This window comes from Perca flavescens, chromosome 7 (assembly GCF_004354835.1).
Source record: "Perca flavescens isolate YP-PL-M2 chromosome 7, PFLA_1.0, whole genome shotgun sequence".
Taxonomy (NCBI): Eukaryota; Metazoa; Chordata; class Actinopteri; order Perciformes; family Percidae; genus Perca; species Perca flavescens.
The window spans coordinates 4326430-4340292 of record NC_041337.1 but is presented as its reverse complement, the minus strand read 5'-3'; the positions used below and the strand labels follow the sequence as shown (position 1 = coordinate 4340292).

General features: G+C 40.3%; 1 protein-coding gene across 5 annotated transcripts; it reads right to left on the bottom strand.

The window, feature by feature from the left end:
- Positions 1–7458: 7458 nt before the first annotated feature.
- Positions 7459–13596, bottom strand: LOC114558084 (uncharacterized). 5 transcript variants are annotated; one of them, XM_028581818.1, is made up of 10 exons: positions 13512–13596; positions 11812–11907; positions 11273–11410; positions 10831–11015; positions 10611–10747; positions 9918–10046; positions 9623–9782; positions 9293–9458; positions 9075–9199; positions 7459–7911 (listed from the first exon to the last, which is right to left on the bottom strand). In XM_028581818.1, exons 7-10 carry the CDS (start codon positions 9668–9670, stop codon positions 7588–7590), a joined length of 663 nt encoding a protein of 220 aa, XP_028437619.1. In that variant the 5' UTR covers positions 9671–9782; positions 9918–10046; positions 10611–10747; positions 10831–11015; positions 11273–11410; positions 11812–11907; positions 13512–13596; the 3' UTR covers positions 7459–7587. The 5 variants fall into 5 exon arrangements, with proteins under 5 accessions (XP_028437619.1, XP_028437623.1, XP_028437620.1 ...); XM_028581822.1 differs by having other exon boundaries at positions 9918–10011; XM_028581819.1 differs by having other exon boundaries at positions 12831–13564.
- Positions 13597–13863: the final 267 nt, after the last annotated feature.

Below are 13863 nucleotides of genomic sequence, written 5' to 3'. Positions count from 1 at the left end.
AAGGGGAACACCACCTAAATTGAGAATTCCATTATGTTATTTCCACGGCCCAGGAAAGTTCAATATTTGTTGTGAACATAAGCTTCTCTTTCTTAAAGACAGAAACCAGAGAAGTATAACTATTGTTAATTGCACACAAATCTCTACTGTATCTATGTACTTTCATGCAAATGAGCAAATTACAATAAATAAGCAGTGTGTGGCCTTAGCAGAGTTATACACGATGAGTGCCTTCTTGTGTTTCTTTATCAGCCTGTCTCTATCTCAGAGCTGCATATTTCGCTTTGTCTGCTGTTTTTTTGTGCGTGGCACTCCTCAATGCAATGTCTTGCTATGTTCTAATCCACAGTGGGAATTGATGTAGAGATATATATTTTTCTTTTTTCTTATTACCAAAGTATTTATTCAAAACTAATAACAGCATTTGTATTGTACTGTAGAGACGCTTAACAAGTCCTCGAAGAAAACACTGCATTGCTTTAATATTCTTGCCTGTGCTTTATATTTCTTTTCCGACCGGAGGGATTTTTGCAGTTCCTAGAACATAACGTTCCCAAAACCCTTTTTTTCTCGTGTTCCGACTGGATCAATTTGGGGATTATTAAGTTCCTCTGACCGCATTTCCTGTAACTCTTTCAGCTCCTACTTCAGGGCAGGGTCTTTTCCCTTTTCCGCATAGGAACCCTTAGTAACCTAGCAATGTCTGAAACACAAAGAGTACATATTCTTCACTGTCTGTTGCAATTCACCTACGTATGCTAACTCATAAGACAAAACATCATGCATTCAATCAGCTAATTGTTAATGCTAGTTAAACTTACCCGTTGTTTCGTTTGCCTGTTGCGCTCTGCTCTTCTATATTCTTCCATCATATTAATTAGGATCATATTACGCTGGAGCCTTCGTCTACTGTGCTTTTGTGTTAAGTACTCCAGCCCAGTCTTTAAACGCCGCCGTTCAAACTCCATTATAAGGATTCCGGCAAGGCACAACAGGAACATTCCCATTGCCTCCTCCATGCTGGAGTATGTGGCGCTAAAGTCAAGTTACGACGCTATAAAGACCGTTATTGTGCTTGCGTCACTCCCTTACCCCTCCTACCAGTTCCTATGGCCACTTGGCCAGTGCAAATGCAAATGGAAAAAACGGTTTTGGGTGAGAGTAGTGTTGTGGCAAAATGTGATAAAATCTGTTTTATTTGAGTTTTGGAAATATATAATATACAACAAATATGATACTAGATAAGAGATGATATGTATTTTGCCTTCAAATAAGGAAAGATCTTCTCCCTCCTTGGATCACCTTCAGTTGCCGCTGTGCAGCTGCAAACAGCCATAGATGGCCTGCTGCTGTACAGCCGCAAGCAGCCATAGACGGCCTACCACTGTTGCAGCCGCAGCAGTTGCGGATGGCCTGCCGCTGTATAGTCCAGGCCAAACGCCTTAAGCGTAGACATTCACAATGCAAGATCAGCTAAATGACTTCATCTAGTGGAAAATCCCCAAAAGAGGTGCTCTTGAGCCTCGAAACTAGCCAATTGAAGATTTACACGCGTGTCCTGAGGGTGATCATTGTGTCCTTCAGGAGGAGGATCTCTCTTTTTGACAATATAAGGTGAAGTTAGACAAAGCTTTTGTTAGCAGATTTGTCCGGACCTTGCTCGGGCTTTCTTGTGTGTTGATTTACTTTCGTGCACAATAAAGCTCTTTTTCTAATCTGATTCCCTTGACTTCTGTGTAGACCTTTTTACCACATTTTTAAACTTGGTTGTACTTTGAACAAAACAAGAAGAGCATTGAGCAGTCGCGACAAGCGGTGGAGTCTGCGCCGTTAATCTGGCCTTGAGCCGCGGACACTTCAAATTTACTTCTTCAGTAGTTAGTACTGTTTAGAAGTGGACTGTTCCTATAACTACGTTCCTGTAACTACTTGGTCAGAAAGAGGCTTATGAAACCCCTTTTGAGGTGCAGTCATTAAACACAATTTCTGTATTAAAGAAACACCAACTAAAGGGACATAATAAACTGCACAAATATCCATCTACAGCTTCTACAGGGTTAGGGTTAGATTGATTGTGTTAAATTGAGATTAGTCAAAATAACGGACTGGTGTTTGTTGTTGTGGATGTGTTTGTTGCTAAGCCTAAAAGCATGGAGTTAATGTCCAAAATAACACCTTCGCACTTGATCACAATGTGCTGCTGAAAGCTGCAATGCAATCTAATATAAAGGTTCAGTTAGTCTCAGTGGCGGTTTCTCTAGGAGGCCAAAGGAAGCCTGGCCTCCCCATGAAAATATAAAACATAATTTAAAATACAAAATAACTTTTATTTTTAAATAAAATAAAATAAGACATTTTTACAATAAATGTTATAATTTAAAATGTATTTGAATATTTTAAATTATGTTTTATATTTTTAACCGTAGGAATTATAAATTTCCCTAATCAAAACATTCCATTATCATTTTCTTCTATAGCTGGTAGAGCGAAACAGCGCCCCTCTGTCACTGTGTGTGTGGTGCAGTCCTGTCTGTGCTCTGTCTAGTGGCCAACGCTTAAAGGAGGCCAGCTTTTCCTGGCCTCCCTTATAGTCCATGGGCCAGACCAGATATTGGTACCATCTGGGTGGGCAAAACCATACCTATACTAAATTGTTTATGGGGTTAATATAAGTTAATTATAATATGATAACCTTTCCACAGGCCCAGCTTTTTATACTTTTTTTTTTAGAATTAGTCATTTTCCTACTTTTATGTATTAGAATTAATTTTGAAAAATACAGCACTTGCGCCTTGCCTGGAGAGGCTTCCTACCATGGCTAGAAGTGATACACCCGACACAGCTCCCTCAGCTGGAGGAAGCCCTGGAGAGCATTGCCAGCTTCAGCGACGATATCAGGGAAGAGGCATTCACCAAGCTTCTTGATAATGCAGCATGTGCCCGCACCATGCAACTGTTCCAAGTCTACCTCCGAATCTCTGCGAAACCAGCATAACCTTTCATCCTTCTGGATGTCCTACATTGACATAACAGAAATCATGCTTGGATTGATTCGCGCTTCCAGAGAAGGCAACCGAATGCTGCATCTTGCATGCATCCGAGAAATTATTCCCAGGGCCTTTGCTTATGACAAGCTCAACTACGCCTGCTTCCTGCCCTACTACTATGCCATGATGAAACAACTGCCTGTTGACCACCCAGATGTCCATGAGCACTTCTCATGAGGAGGCTTCTCTCTTCGGGGGTATACCAGTCGACCAGACCATTGAGGAGACTGCTACCAGAAGATAGCATAGATCAAAAATGCTGAGAGGTTTAAGAGAGGCACAGACACAGCAATTCAGTTCAAGAACATTGTGTCAGGCCACAAGATCCAGCAGTGGAGGAGACTGCTCTCCAGTGCTACCAACAAGACAAGCCTGATCGCCTACTTCGTTGAAGAATGGAAAGAGCCCAAACACAGAGAGAAGCTCCAAGACAAGTCTCTGTACCTCACATGTGGCGAAGACTGCTTCAAGCTGGATAAAGAGCACTTGGAAGAGGCAACAGAGCTGAAATCATCACAGGAGGAAGCGGATACGCGCATGCTTTTGCATGCTCTTCATGCAGCAGTGTCAGGCTACAAAGCGGTGATCATCACAGCTGACAACACAGATGTTCTGGTTCTGGGTGTGGTCTTCAGCAGAGATATCCCATGCCCACTGTTCCAGAAGAGCGGCACCCAGAACAGAATGAGGTACATTGACACATCCAAATTGTGCCAGTCTCTCAGCAGCAGTTCCGCAGATGCCCTGCTCGGCATGCATGCCTTCACTGGCTGCGACACTGTCAGTGCATTTGTGGGACGTGGCAAAGTGGGTGCCCTGAAACAGATGAAATCACAGGAAGATTGCAGAGAAGCCTTCCTGGAGCTCGGTCGGTCATGGGCTGTGTCTGATGAGCTGTTCGAGAAGCTGCAGGCAACCACCTGTAAGATGTATGTGCCATCAACAACACTGCAGAGGTCAACGCTCTTCGCTACCAACTATTCTGTGTCAGGCGAGGAGAGGTGGATTCCAGCCAGCTTCCTCCATGCAAAGATTGCCTCCTCATGCACGCCATCCGAGCCACCTACCAGGCTGCTATCTGGAGGCCGTCTCTGCAAACCATGCCGGCTGTGCCGAGTCCCGAGGAGCATGGGTGGGACACAGATGAAGACGAGCTGACAATCCAGTGGATGCGAGGCACCCCAGCACCTGATGCCGTCCTGCAGCTATTATCCTGCAAGTGCACCAGGTCATGCAAGCTACCTGATTGCACGTGCCTAGCCAACAGCCTGAGGTGCACCAACCTGTGCAAGCTGCAAACCTGTACTAATCAACCTTGTGAGGAGGACTCCACAGCTGTCAGAGTCTGATACCGAAGATGATGATGACTAGTACTTTATTGAAATTTTGTGATGATTTTGTAATGATCGTTGTTTTCACCATACATTAAACATTGTGGTTTTTCTAATCTTTGACTGGCTCATCAATCATCGTCTCAATGCTTTTTCATGATATTGTGGTATTGCGGTTTGACATGCTAATACTCCCAAATTTTTTTGGAACGGAGTGTCTATTTGCACCCCCAGTACGAATAGCCTCGGCCACACAGCTGACCTATTCACACCCTGTGACGTAACAACAAAAACACGTTACTCACGAGCATCAAATTCATGGCGGACGTTCATCTTCCATGACCGCAAATACTGGCAAAGTTTTGTCTCTTAAGTTTATAACAATTGAATTTCTACACAGCAAAATTGGCGGTGTTAAATTAACACCCACAGTGTTAATTTTAACACCAGCAAAGTGTCTATATGCATCCACACTCTATCGTGTTAAATTAACATTTTTGAAAGTGTTAGAAAGGTAACACCCAATTTTAGTTGATTTAACGCTCTATATTGTCAAAACTTAACACTACACTGGTGTTAGTGTTAAAATAAAATGTTAAAAAGGAACACTGCTTTCGTCAACACCAACACCAGTGTAGTGTTAAGACAACAAAACTCAGTGTTGAAAATGAGTAATAGCTAACACTACTAGGTGTTAATACCAATACTCTAATAACACTATCGGGTGTAAAATTTCCCCATACCCCACTAAATGAAATAAAAAGACAAATGGCAGAAATCTTAGAGAAAATGACCTTTGTATTGAATCCATTTTGACAATTCAATGCACATTTCAGACAAAACTGCAGTAGGGCACAATATACATTCTTTCATCATTTTCAGGTGAAAACTGCCTGTCATAAGGTCTGTAATATATCAGATCAGCCACACAAATTACACTGAATACATCATCCACCTCCTCAATGATGAATGCATTCAGGTGATCATCAAAATGCATGGTGATAACTTTAGTGGCCAAAAGAAACACTTCATCATCTTTGATAATGATATTGATAATCTTATCAAAAGTAGGCATTTCATTTTCAACACTTGTACAGACAAACATTCCAATCTGGTACTCCGTTCCATGGATTTTCACCCAGGAAGTGGTGGAGACAATAGACACATTCAAAGTTTGACAAGACCTCAAGACCACACTGCCCTCCAGATCGCTAGTTGAGACATGTTTAACAGGACCAAACTGTAATCTTTTGAAATAAAAATTCTCCCAATGAAAAGCCAACTGATGCTGATGTTTCTTGACTAATGTTTTGGTTAAGTTTTTAAAATTCTTCACCGACTTCTTGAAGAAGTTGTGCTTGCCTTCGAACCGCATTCACCACATGTGTATAAGTGGACCTATTTTCCTAATACATCTGGGGTAGTGTATCATCAGATGATGCTTTGGGATGAGCCTCTTATCTGTAAACACCAACTTAAAAGTTTGTGATGGTCAGAAATGAGGTGCTTCAAATAATAAGTCATACCATCTGTTATTTTTGGTGAGAATACAATGTTGACAATCTGAATCAAAAGCATTATCACATTCCAATAACTGTTATTCTGGTCAACTAGGTCTCCAAAAATCAAGGGAGTATTTCGCAGGAGGCACCAAGACTGGATGGCATTGAGCCCGAGGTCATTGCTATCATCATTAACTTTGACTCCACTGGGTCTGTTCTTTCTCTCACTGTATCCATAGTTAAAGCTCTGAATCCTTTGAGAGAGGGCATTTAAAGAAATGAAGTCCTTCACCAAATACTGAAAAAGAAGCTTTAACTCATACTGTACTACACCTTCTAGTGCATAATATCCACTGCATAATTGTCTGAGGAATGAAAGAATTGCAGTGCATTTAGGGGACAGGTTCTCTTAACACCAAATGAGTGAACTAGAGTGGGATTTTGTACCATGGCATTGCAGTGTTCTGAATAGAGCTCCTTTGTGCGAAGAATTAAGTCTGGGTCATCCTCACTAAAGACTGACTGCAAACAGGTTTTGTCAGTTAAACAAAATCGACAACAGTACGTTGCACTGAACGATTCAACCATACCAAAAAGTCCATGCATAGCTAAATTATCCCCAGTAACCTGAATAACAGACCCCTTTAATGGTGTATCTGAAAAGGGCACCTGGATTCCCTGTGTCTCCAAAACTTTTAAGTCATGAACAAGAGGCTGTAGGATTGGATCAAAACCATACTTCTTCAAGTCCTCTGAATGAAAAAGCGCCACAAGATGAATGTTCATCAAAACTGAATTCAGCTTCATTGGCAAATTTCTTAAAATAAAGTAAACACAGCCAAGTGAATTCCCTTTTTAGATCCTAGCGGATTGGCCGTTTCAAAATCATCATAATAAAGCTGAATTTGAAGAGCATGTTCTTGCTGTGAAAATAATGGATGATTTCTGAAATATGAACCATCATTAATGTCTTTGAAAATACCATCTTCATGATGCTTTACTTGCTGGAAACAGTTGCTGAGTTCCCGGTTGGTAAACATTGACTCAAGAGTTCCCAAAATAGGCACATAAACAAATTTGTCATTAACAGGAATTTGACTGTATACACCAGTAGTTCTATCCTTGCGTTGATCATAACGCACACCAAGAACGACTTTGCCTCTTAGTTTCAGTATTGAGGAATGAAAATGGATTTTCAAGATGCTCAAAACACTCTTTAACTTTATGTAGAGTTTGTTCAGTTACCTCAGATGAAAGACATTTAAGAACAGTGTCCTGTGCTTGGACATGGATGTCATTTACAAATTCCTCCATTGAACCAACTAAAGACTGCACAGTACTTTCAGAGACTCCAGATGCTTGTACTTGAGCGACAATAGAGCTACACATATCCAGTAACTGTCTCTTTTCAAGAGGAGCTGGGTAACTGACGAGAGAAACTGCACTTGGCAGTGGATCAGAAACACAAACATTACTGTCAACATTGTCCAAAGGATGAACAGAACTTGAAGCTACACAGTCTCCATGTACTCTCAATAAATGTTTCTTGAATCCACAATATGTGTAAAAAAACAGAAGAACGCCCATTCTGGCCACATTTCAAACGCAATGTGCGTCCTGGGTACAAAGCATTACTGAACTTCAAATGTTGAAAAAAAGCAGAACAACTTTTGTGCTGTACCTTGCAAATGTAACAGGTGAACATCTTCAAACCTCAATATGATCTACTTTTGCCCGGATTTCCTTGACCCGGGGACTCTCTTTTGTAGTGCCGACGTCAATCCCATACACTGTAGTCTGAATGAAGGTGTAGAAGTTGCACAAGGCCTCATCGTAGGATACAGCAAAGACGAAGTGGGCCTTAAACAGTTCGTCGAAGGCAGCCACAGCTGTCTGCGCCACACAGGGAATGGCCTTCTGATCGAGGATGACGTAAAACTTCTGGATACTACTCTTCTTTTGCCCAACACAGAGGAGGAAGGGCTGTGCTGATCCAACTCTTTCAAGGAATGTCACCATGCTTGTCCCCACCTAAAAGTGTTGGAGGAGAAATTAGGAACAGTATTTTGTTTGTTTACACACCAAATCGGCAGAAAAATCATTTAGCTGGATGGGCAGGTAACACCTCTAAATGACATGGCACATAAAAAGCAGAGCTTTCTGGGATCTATTGAATGTCCATTCAACCAAGGTAAACATACATAAAAAAAATTCTATTATCTTGGCCTCCTGGATTACAGTGCCACCACAGCAGTGAATAAAATATCACCAAATCATTTTATGTAAACAATATACTTCAACCATTTGGTCACCAGACTGCAACCCTAAAATATATGCAATGAAAATTGAATGATGGATTAAACAAGATGAAATATCCCATGTCTATCTATCTTTCACTAAGAGGAGTTTTCTTTTAAAGGAACATGCCAATATTTTAAATGTTATCCCCCAGAGTTGGATAAGGTGATCCTTACCCTTCTCGTCACTGTGCGTGCAGTAACTCAGTCTGATGCACCCACCATTAGCCTAAATTAGCATTAACTCATTGACCAACTAGCCTATCTCCCAAAAGTGACAAAAGAACGCCAACATCGTCCTATTTGCATAATGTGACTAATATAATTACAGTGTGTACAAATTTTAATCTGAAAAGAGACTCAGCTATTTTCGAAGCGTGTACATGCTTGGAACTACATTCTCATTCAGGCAAAGCACTGCTACCTATGATTTGCAGAAGTAACACAGGATTAATAGTACTTCGCCTGAATGAGAACATAGTTCCAAGTATGTACAGTATATGCTTAGAAAACGCTTAGTCTCTTCTTACATTGGTATTTATGTTGTAACTCTACAAGCCACAATATGTAAATGGGAAATGTTGGAGTTCTTTTGTTACTTTTGAGAGCTATAAGGCTTGTTGCTTCTGCCCACCTCAATAAGCCATACTATACTAGGCTAATAGTGGGTGTGTCAGACTGAGTTACTGCCAGACAGAGACAAGAGGGGTATGTATCATCTTATCTAACTCTGGGGGAGATGATGAATAAGCTAATTTCTCTAAATGTTGCCATGTCCCTTTAACTGCTGTGAGGGGGAGATACACACAGCTGACAAAGAAAGTGACAAATCATGGGTCAATTAAGTGTTCAAAGAGGTGAGGCAACATTCAGTCACCATCTATGTCCTGAACGTACCTTCATGAACTTGACCACATGGTCAGTAGCTTCAGTGGCACTGATTTTCCCATGTCTTGGTCCTTTTGCGGTTGGAGGCAAGAGATGAACGAGCAGGAGGATAGCTGCCAAGTCACTGTCCCAACCTAGTGGATTAGTATGACAACACCCACATCTCATGAGTATACACAGTCATAGCTCATGAAGAACACTGGCAAACACAATATGTGTACACTTACCATAATCATTTGATTCTTCTTGAGCAGACAGAAGGTCATCCACATGAGTACCAGGGCGAAGGCCTTTGCAGACAGTGATAATCCTAGGTTTGTAGAACGTTGGCCATTTTGCAATAAACTTGCCCGAGACGTCTTCTCCAAATAGCATTGTGAAGTCTTGGTTAATCTAACACAGACAGAAACCATGTCAAAACATTTAACCCATTTCAGACTGGTCTAGATCGTGTAGCATACTCTGACGGTGCTTGAAGGTTGCCTTCATTTTCTCCTTAATGACTGGTTGGTCCGCTGAATGCTTCATCACAGACATCGCTTCTCTGCATTCATCACCTGACAGCTGCTCAGATGTTGATGTCTCACGCAGGGTCTTAGGGCCATGTTGTTCAGCAGACTTGGAGGTCCTCTTGAAGTCACTTGTGGTATTGCGCTGAACCGTTTTCAATCTGTAAGCCAGGTAACCTTGGCCACTGTGAGGATCGTAGTAATGTTCCTGTCAGACGAGAAAACAGACAAGACCCACTGTCAATATTAAAATCCATCAAAGCTGGTGTCTGTATCAAGACGGCTTTTCTCTATACATAACCAAATTAGACTAAATGAGAGGTTCCTGTTATGTAATACTCACATAACCAGTTGGTGAAGCTGTGTCCTTCAAATTGGGGAAAAGGGTGACTATTCCAAGGGCATAGGTCACGCGGACATTGATTGGTGGGACCCTCCTACACCATAGTTTTTAACATGGCTGGTGTAAAAGCTTAAGAACAGAGAATGGATATTTTGACAAGTATTTCAGTTATGAAGTAGACTATACAACCCCAATTCCTAAAAGGTTGCTGCAAAAAGGACATAAATGTTGACAAATACAAATTTGACTATTTCATGGAAAAAATAAGCACATTTTGATTTGGTTGATGAAGTTGTGTTAATATAGACAACAAAAGGAGGAACATTTCACAACTAGGTTAACTGGCATCATGATTGAGTATTAAAAAAAAGCATCTAAGTCTATCAGAAGTGCAGATCTGGAGGTAAAGGTTAACCTTTTGTGTGGCCAAATAATGAAACAATATAAGAATGTTTAACATGAACTTGAGAAGAAGTTTGGGGATTTCATCATCTACAGTACATAATATCATAAAAATATTCAGAGAATCCCGAAAAAAAAGCCCATGTCCCATCTTTTTTAAGATGTGTTGTTGGCATCAAATTCAAAATTAAATATATTTTCCAAAAAACAATAAACCTTTTCCTCTTAACATAATTTGTAAATAATAGCATTCTGTTTTCATTAACATTTTACACAGCGTCTTTAACTTACCCATGACTCTCGATCATATCTGCCACCAGGATGTTGACGAGTTTCCTTCTTGTTTGATCAGAAAGGCCTTTGGTCGCATTGTACTCTTTGAATATGTCTTCACCCCCGGTTTTTTGATGTAGAGCTACATAGACCATCTGTAACATAGAGGTTGCATGTAAACGTGCTATGCATTTTGAAAATGGTTTGACATTCTACCAACAACCTAAGAACAACTTACATCTTTTGCTGCCTTACTGTCAGGTGGTCCTTATACCAGTTGCCTTTTCCGTGCTTTGGTGCATTCTGTAATTACAGTGGAGCCTGAACTCTCAGACTCAACTGATGAGAATGACCTCACAGACTCAATGGGTGAGAATGACCCATCATCTGAGCAGAAGGAGGCCTCAGAGACCTCTTTCTCAGCTAAGGGAAGAAAATGGGGAGGGGAGGCAGTTTTATAATATTTAACTTTATTTGGAAAATATATTTTACATAAGGCAACATCACCACAGTGGCCTGATCTTGCATATTTGCTCTCAAACATGTAGAGTTGTACCAATAGCAATATTGTTGTTTCTGTTCCTATTGACAGATGTACTAATTTTAAGTCACTCTGGACAAAAGCGTCTGCTAAATGCCCTAAATGTAAATGCAATGGGAGGAGCATTTCTGTGTCTTACCAGAGTACTCATTAGACACCTTGAAAGATACTGCAGCAGATCTCAATAACTCATCAAAAATGTCAGCATCTACATCAACTCCTGAGGAGTCCTGCAGGTTCACATCAGGTTCATTTGGCAAGTTGAATTTAGCTGAAACTGAGATCCAAAACACTTACTGTAATTTCCCAACTATTAACCGCAGTTGATACAGTAATTTTGTAAAATTCCTGCATCCCTGCAACTAATACTCGGACGCACCCTATACATGAAAATGCCTTTTTATCTCATTGGACTATAAGACACCAGGTTGTAAGTAATGCACTATTGCGAGAAGGTGGCAGTAATGCACTTAAAAGCTGTTTGGCAACAGCACCACAACCACATCTATATGATATGATGAAATAACTTTGGATAAACTGTCTGGTTCTGTTTTAGAAAATTACATAACATAAATCATGAGGTTTATACACTTTGCTGTTAATAATCAAGAACTGACTCATATTGGCATGCAATAATAGGTGTGATGTGAAAAATCGGTGGGTTACCGTTTTACTTACCTTCTTGAATGAACTGAAAGTAATCGTAGCTGTCATCCTTAACTGGTATTCGAACCCATTTCAGGACACCCTTGCACTCCACTTGAACCAGCATTTCTTTGTTAAAAAATAAATAAAATACAACACAAATCTCAGGCCAACAGTTAAACATGCCAATGCACCAGTTTTAAAGATTAAGAATGATTGACATTTACAGGAAACAAGATATTAAAGAATATCAGCGGCTATTTTCAGTTCATTATATTTTTCTAGATTTTGTATTATGCATTATGTCATATTTGCAATTAGCCTGTATAACAAGTATACTGCAAAATTTGGCAAATCCAAATATGTCCATGGTGACCTGAGCCTGACTCCATACTCCATAATACTACTACTAAAACAGCCCATTTTCACTTCCACGAAACCCAGCATATATATTATATATATTCATATTTGAAATATCTGACTGATGATCAGTGGGCAAATGTTTTCGTTTTGTACTTTAGATTGTATTCCGTGAAAATTAGCAGGCATGCAAGTCAAGCTGTCGTTTACTACAGCTATATCAGCGTTTCCCACACATAGTACACACATAATTTATTAACACTATTAAAACACTCGTCTTTATTATGGTCTTCCACAGGCAAATTAAATTTACAGTGAAGCAATTCCAATCCATAACAATCATTACCTTGGAGAAACTTTTGACATAAATGATTGCATCTTGTGGATTAATTCACAACATTGTTGACAGTTGTAAGTTGTTCCTTTGCAGAGCAATGAGTAAAGCCATCTACAATTATAATAAATAATAATAATTTCCTTTTTCGTATTCGTTCAAAGCATGTCCTTTCCCTGCATTCCCTCGTCTCTGTCACTAACGCGTCTCTCTCTCTCTCTCTCTCTCTCTCTCACACACACACACACACACACACACACACACACCCTACCCCGTGCACACCGCTTATGTCTCCATGTCTCTCACTACATTCCTTCTCAAACTGCAATCTCAGAATGCCATCCTGTTCTTCCTTTACCTTTCTTCGTTGTTGGTATATTTACTTGATGAACTCGGTGGTTGGAAGAACATTCTGCTTTTTCCGCGGGCCCTTGACTTCCAGAGACTAGCGAGTGCGCGAAATAGCGCGAAACCGCTAACGTTGATGGGAGGTGTAGTTTTTAATGCTGCATTTGCAACGTCTTTCTACAATTAGCACCAAAATGCTTCTTGATGTTATGGTGTAGTTTTTGTAGACAAATATGGACACGGTTAGAAGTCCATGTCATAAATCAGACCAATCATGTCACTGATGGCTAGCATACATGTTTTCACTATCTCAGTTTGCAGCAACCAAATGTGGCTACGTTAGCTTATCTTTAGCCAGCTTGCTTAGCTAGCTAGTTAGCCATAACTAGTACAGCCTAATAACTTCGCTTTTTTTTCAACGATATATTCCCGCTTACACACTAGGTTCATTATCAGGGAGTAAACTGTTCACTAACGTTAATGTTATAACCTGAGAGTATTGAGTCATGCTAGAATATTTGCTATAACCTAGCTATCTAGCTACTACCTAACGTTACCGGATAGTACCGGATATAAGTGGAATTCAATACAACAGACTGTTACTTAAATAAGCACAACTTATGAAGCAAATATAAATTATCATAAAATATCATGCGTGTGACTCAGTCAGACAGTCAAATTAAGCACTTACCTTCTACCGTCTTGCCGTCTCGCGTGTGAAAGAAAATGGCGCAGGAGAAAGTTTGTTCTTCTTGCTCACGTCCTGGACAACCGTTACGTGAGGGCGTGGCTTAGATCTGCCTTAACACCGTTGGCTGTATAATAAAGCTTAACACCTTGATTTGACAACGTAAATAAGTCACAGGCAACATTAGCAGTGCTATTTTATCACTGTGTGGTGTTAAAATAACACCAACACTCTTTATTCAACACCGTCCCTAACATTTTAACACTCATATATTTGCTGTGTAGCAGAAAATGGATACTACAGTTTCGCTTTCTGTCTTCAGTGAAAGTATACAACCGTTAGTTTGTTAGTTAGT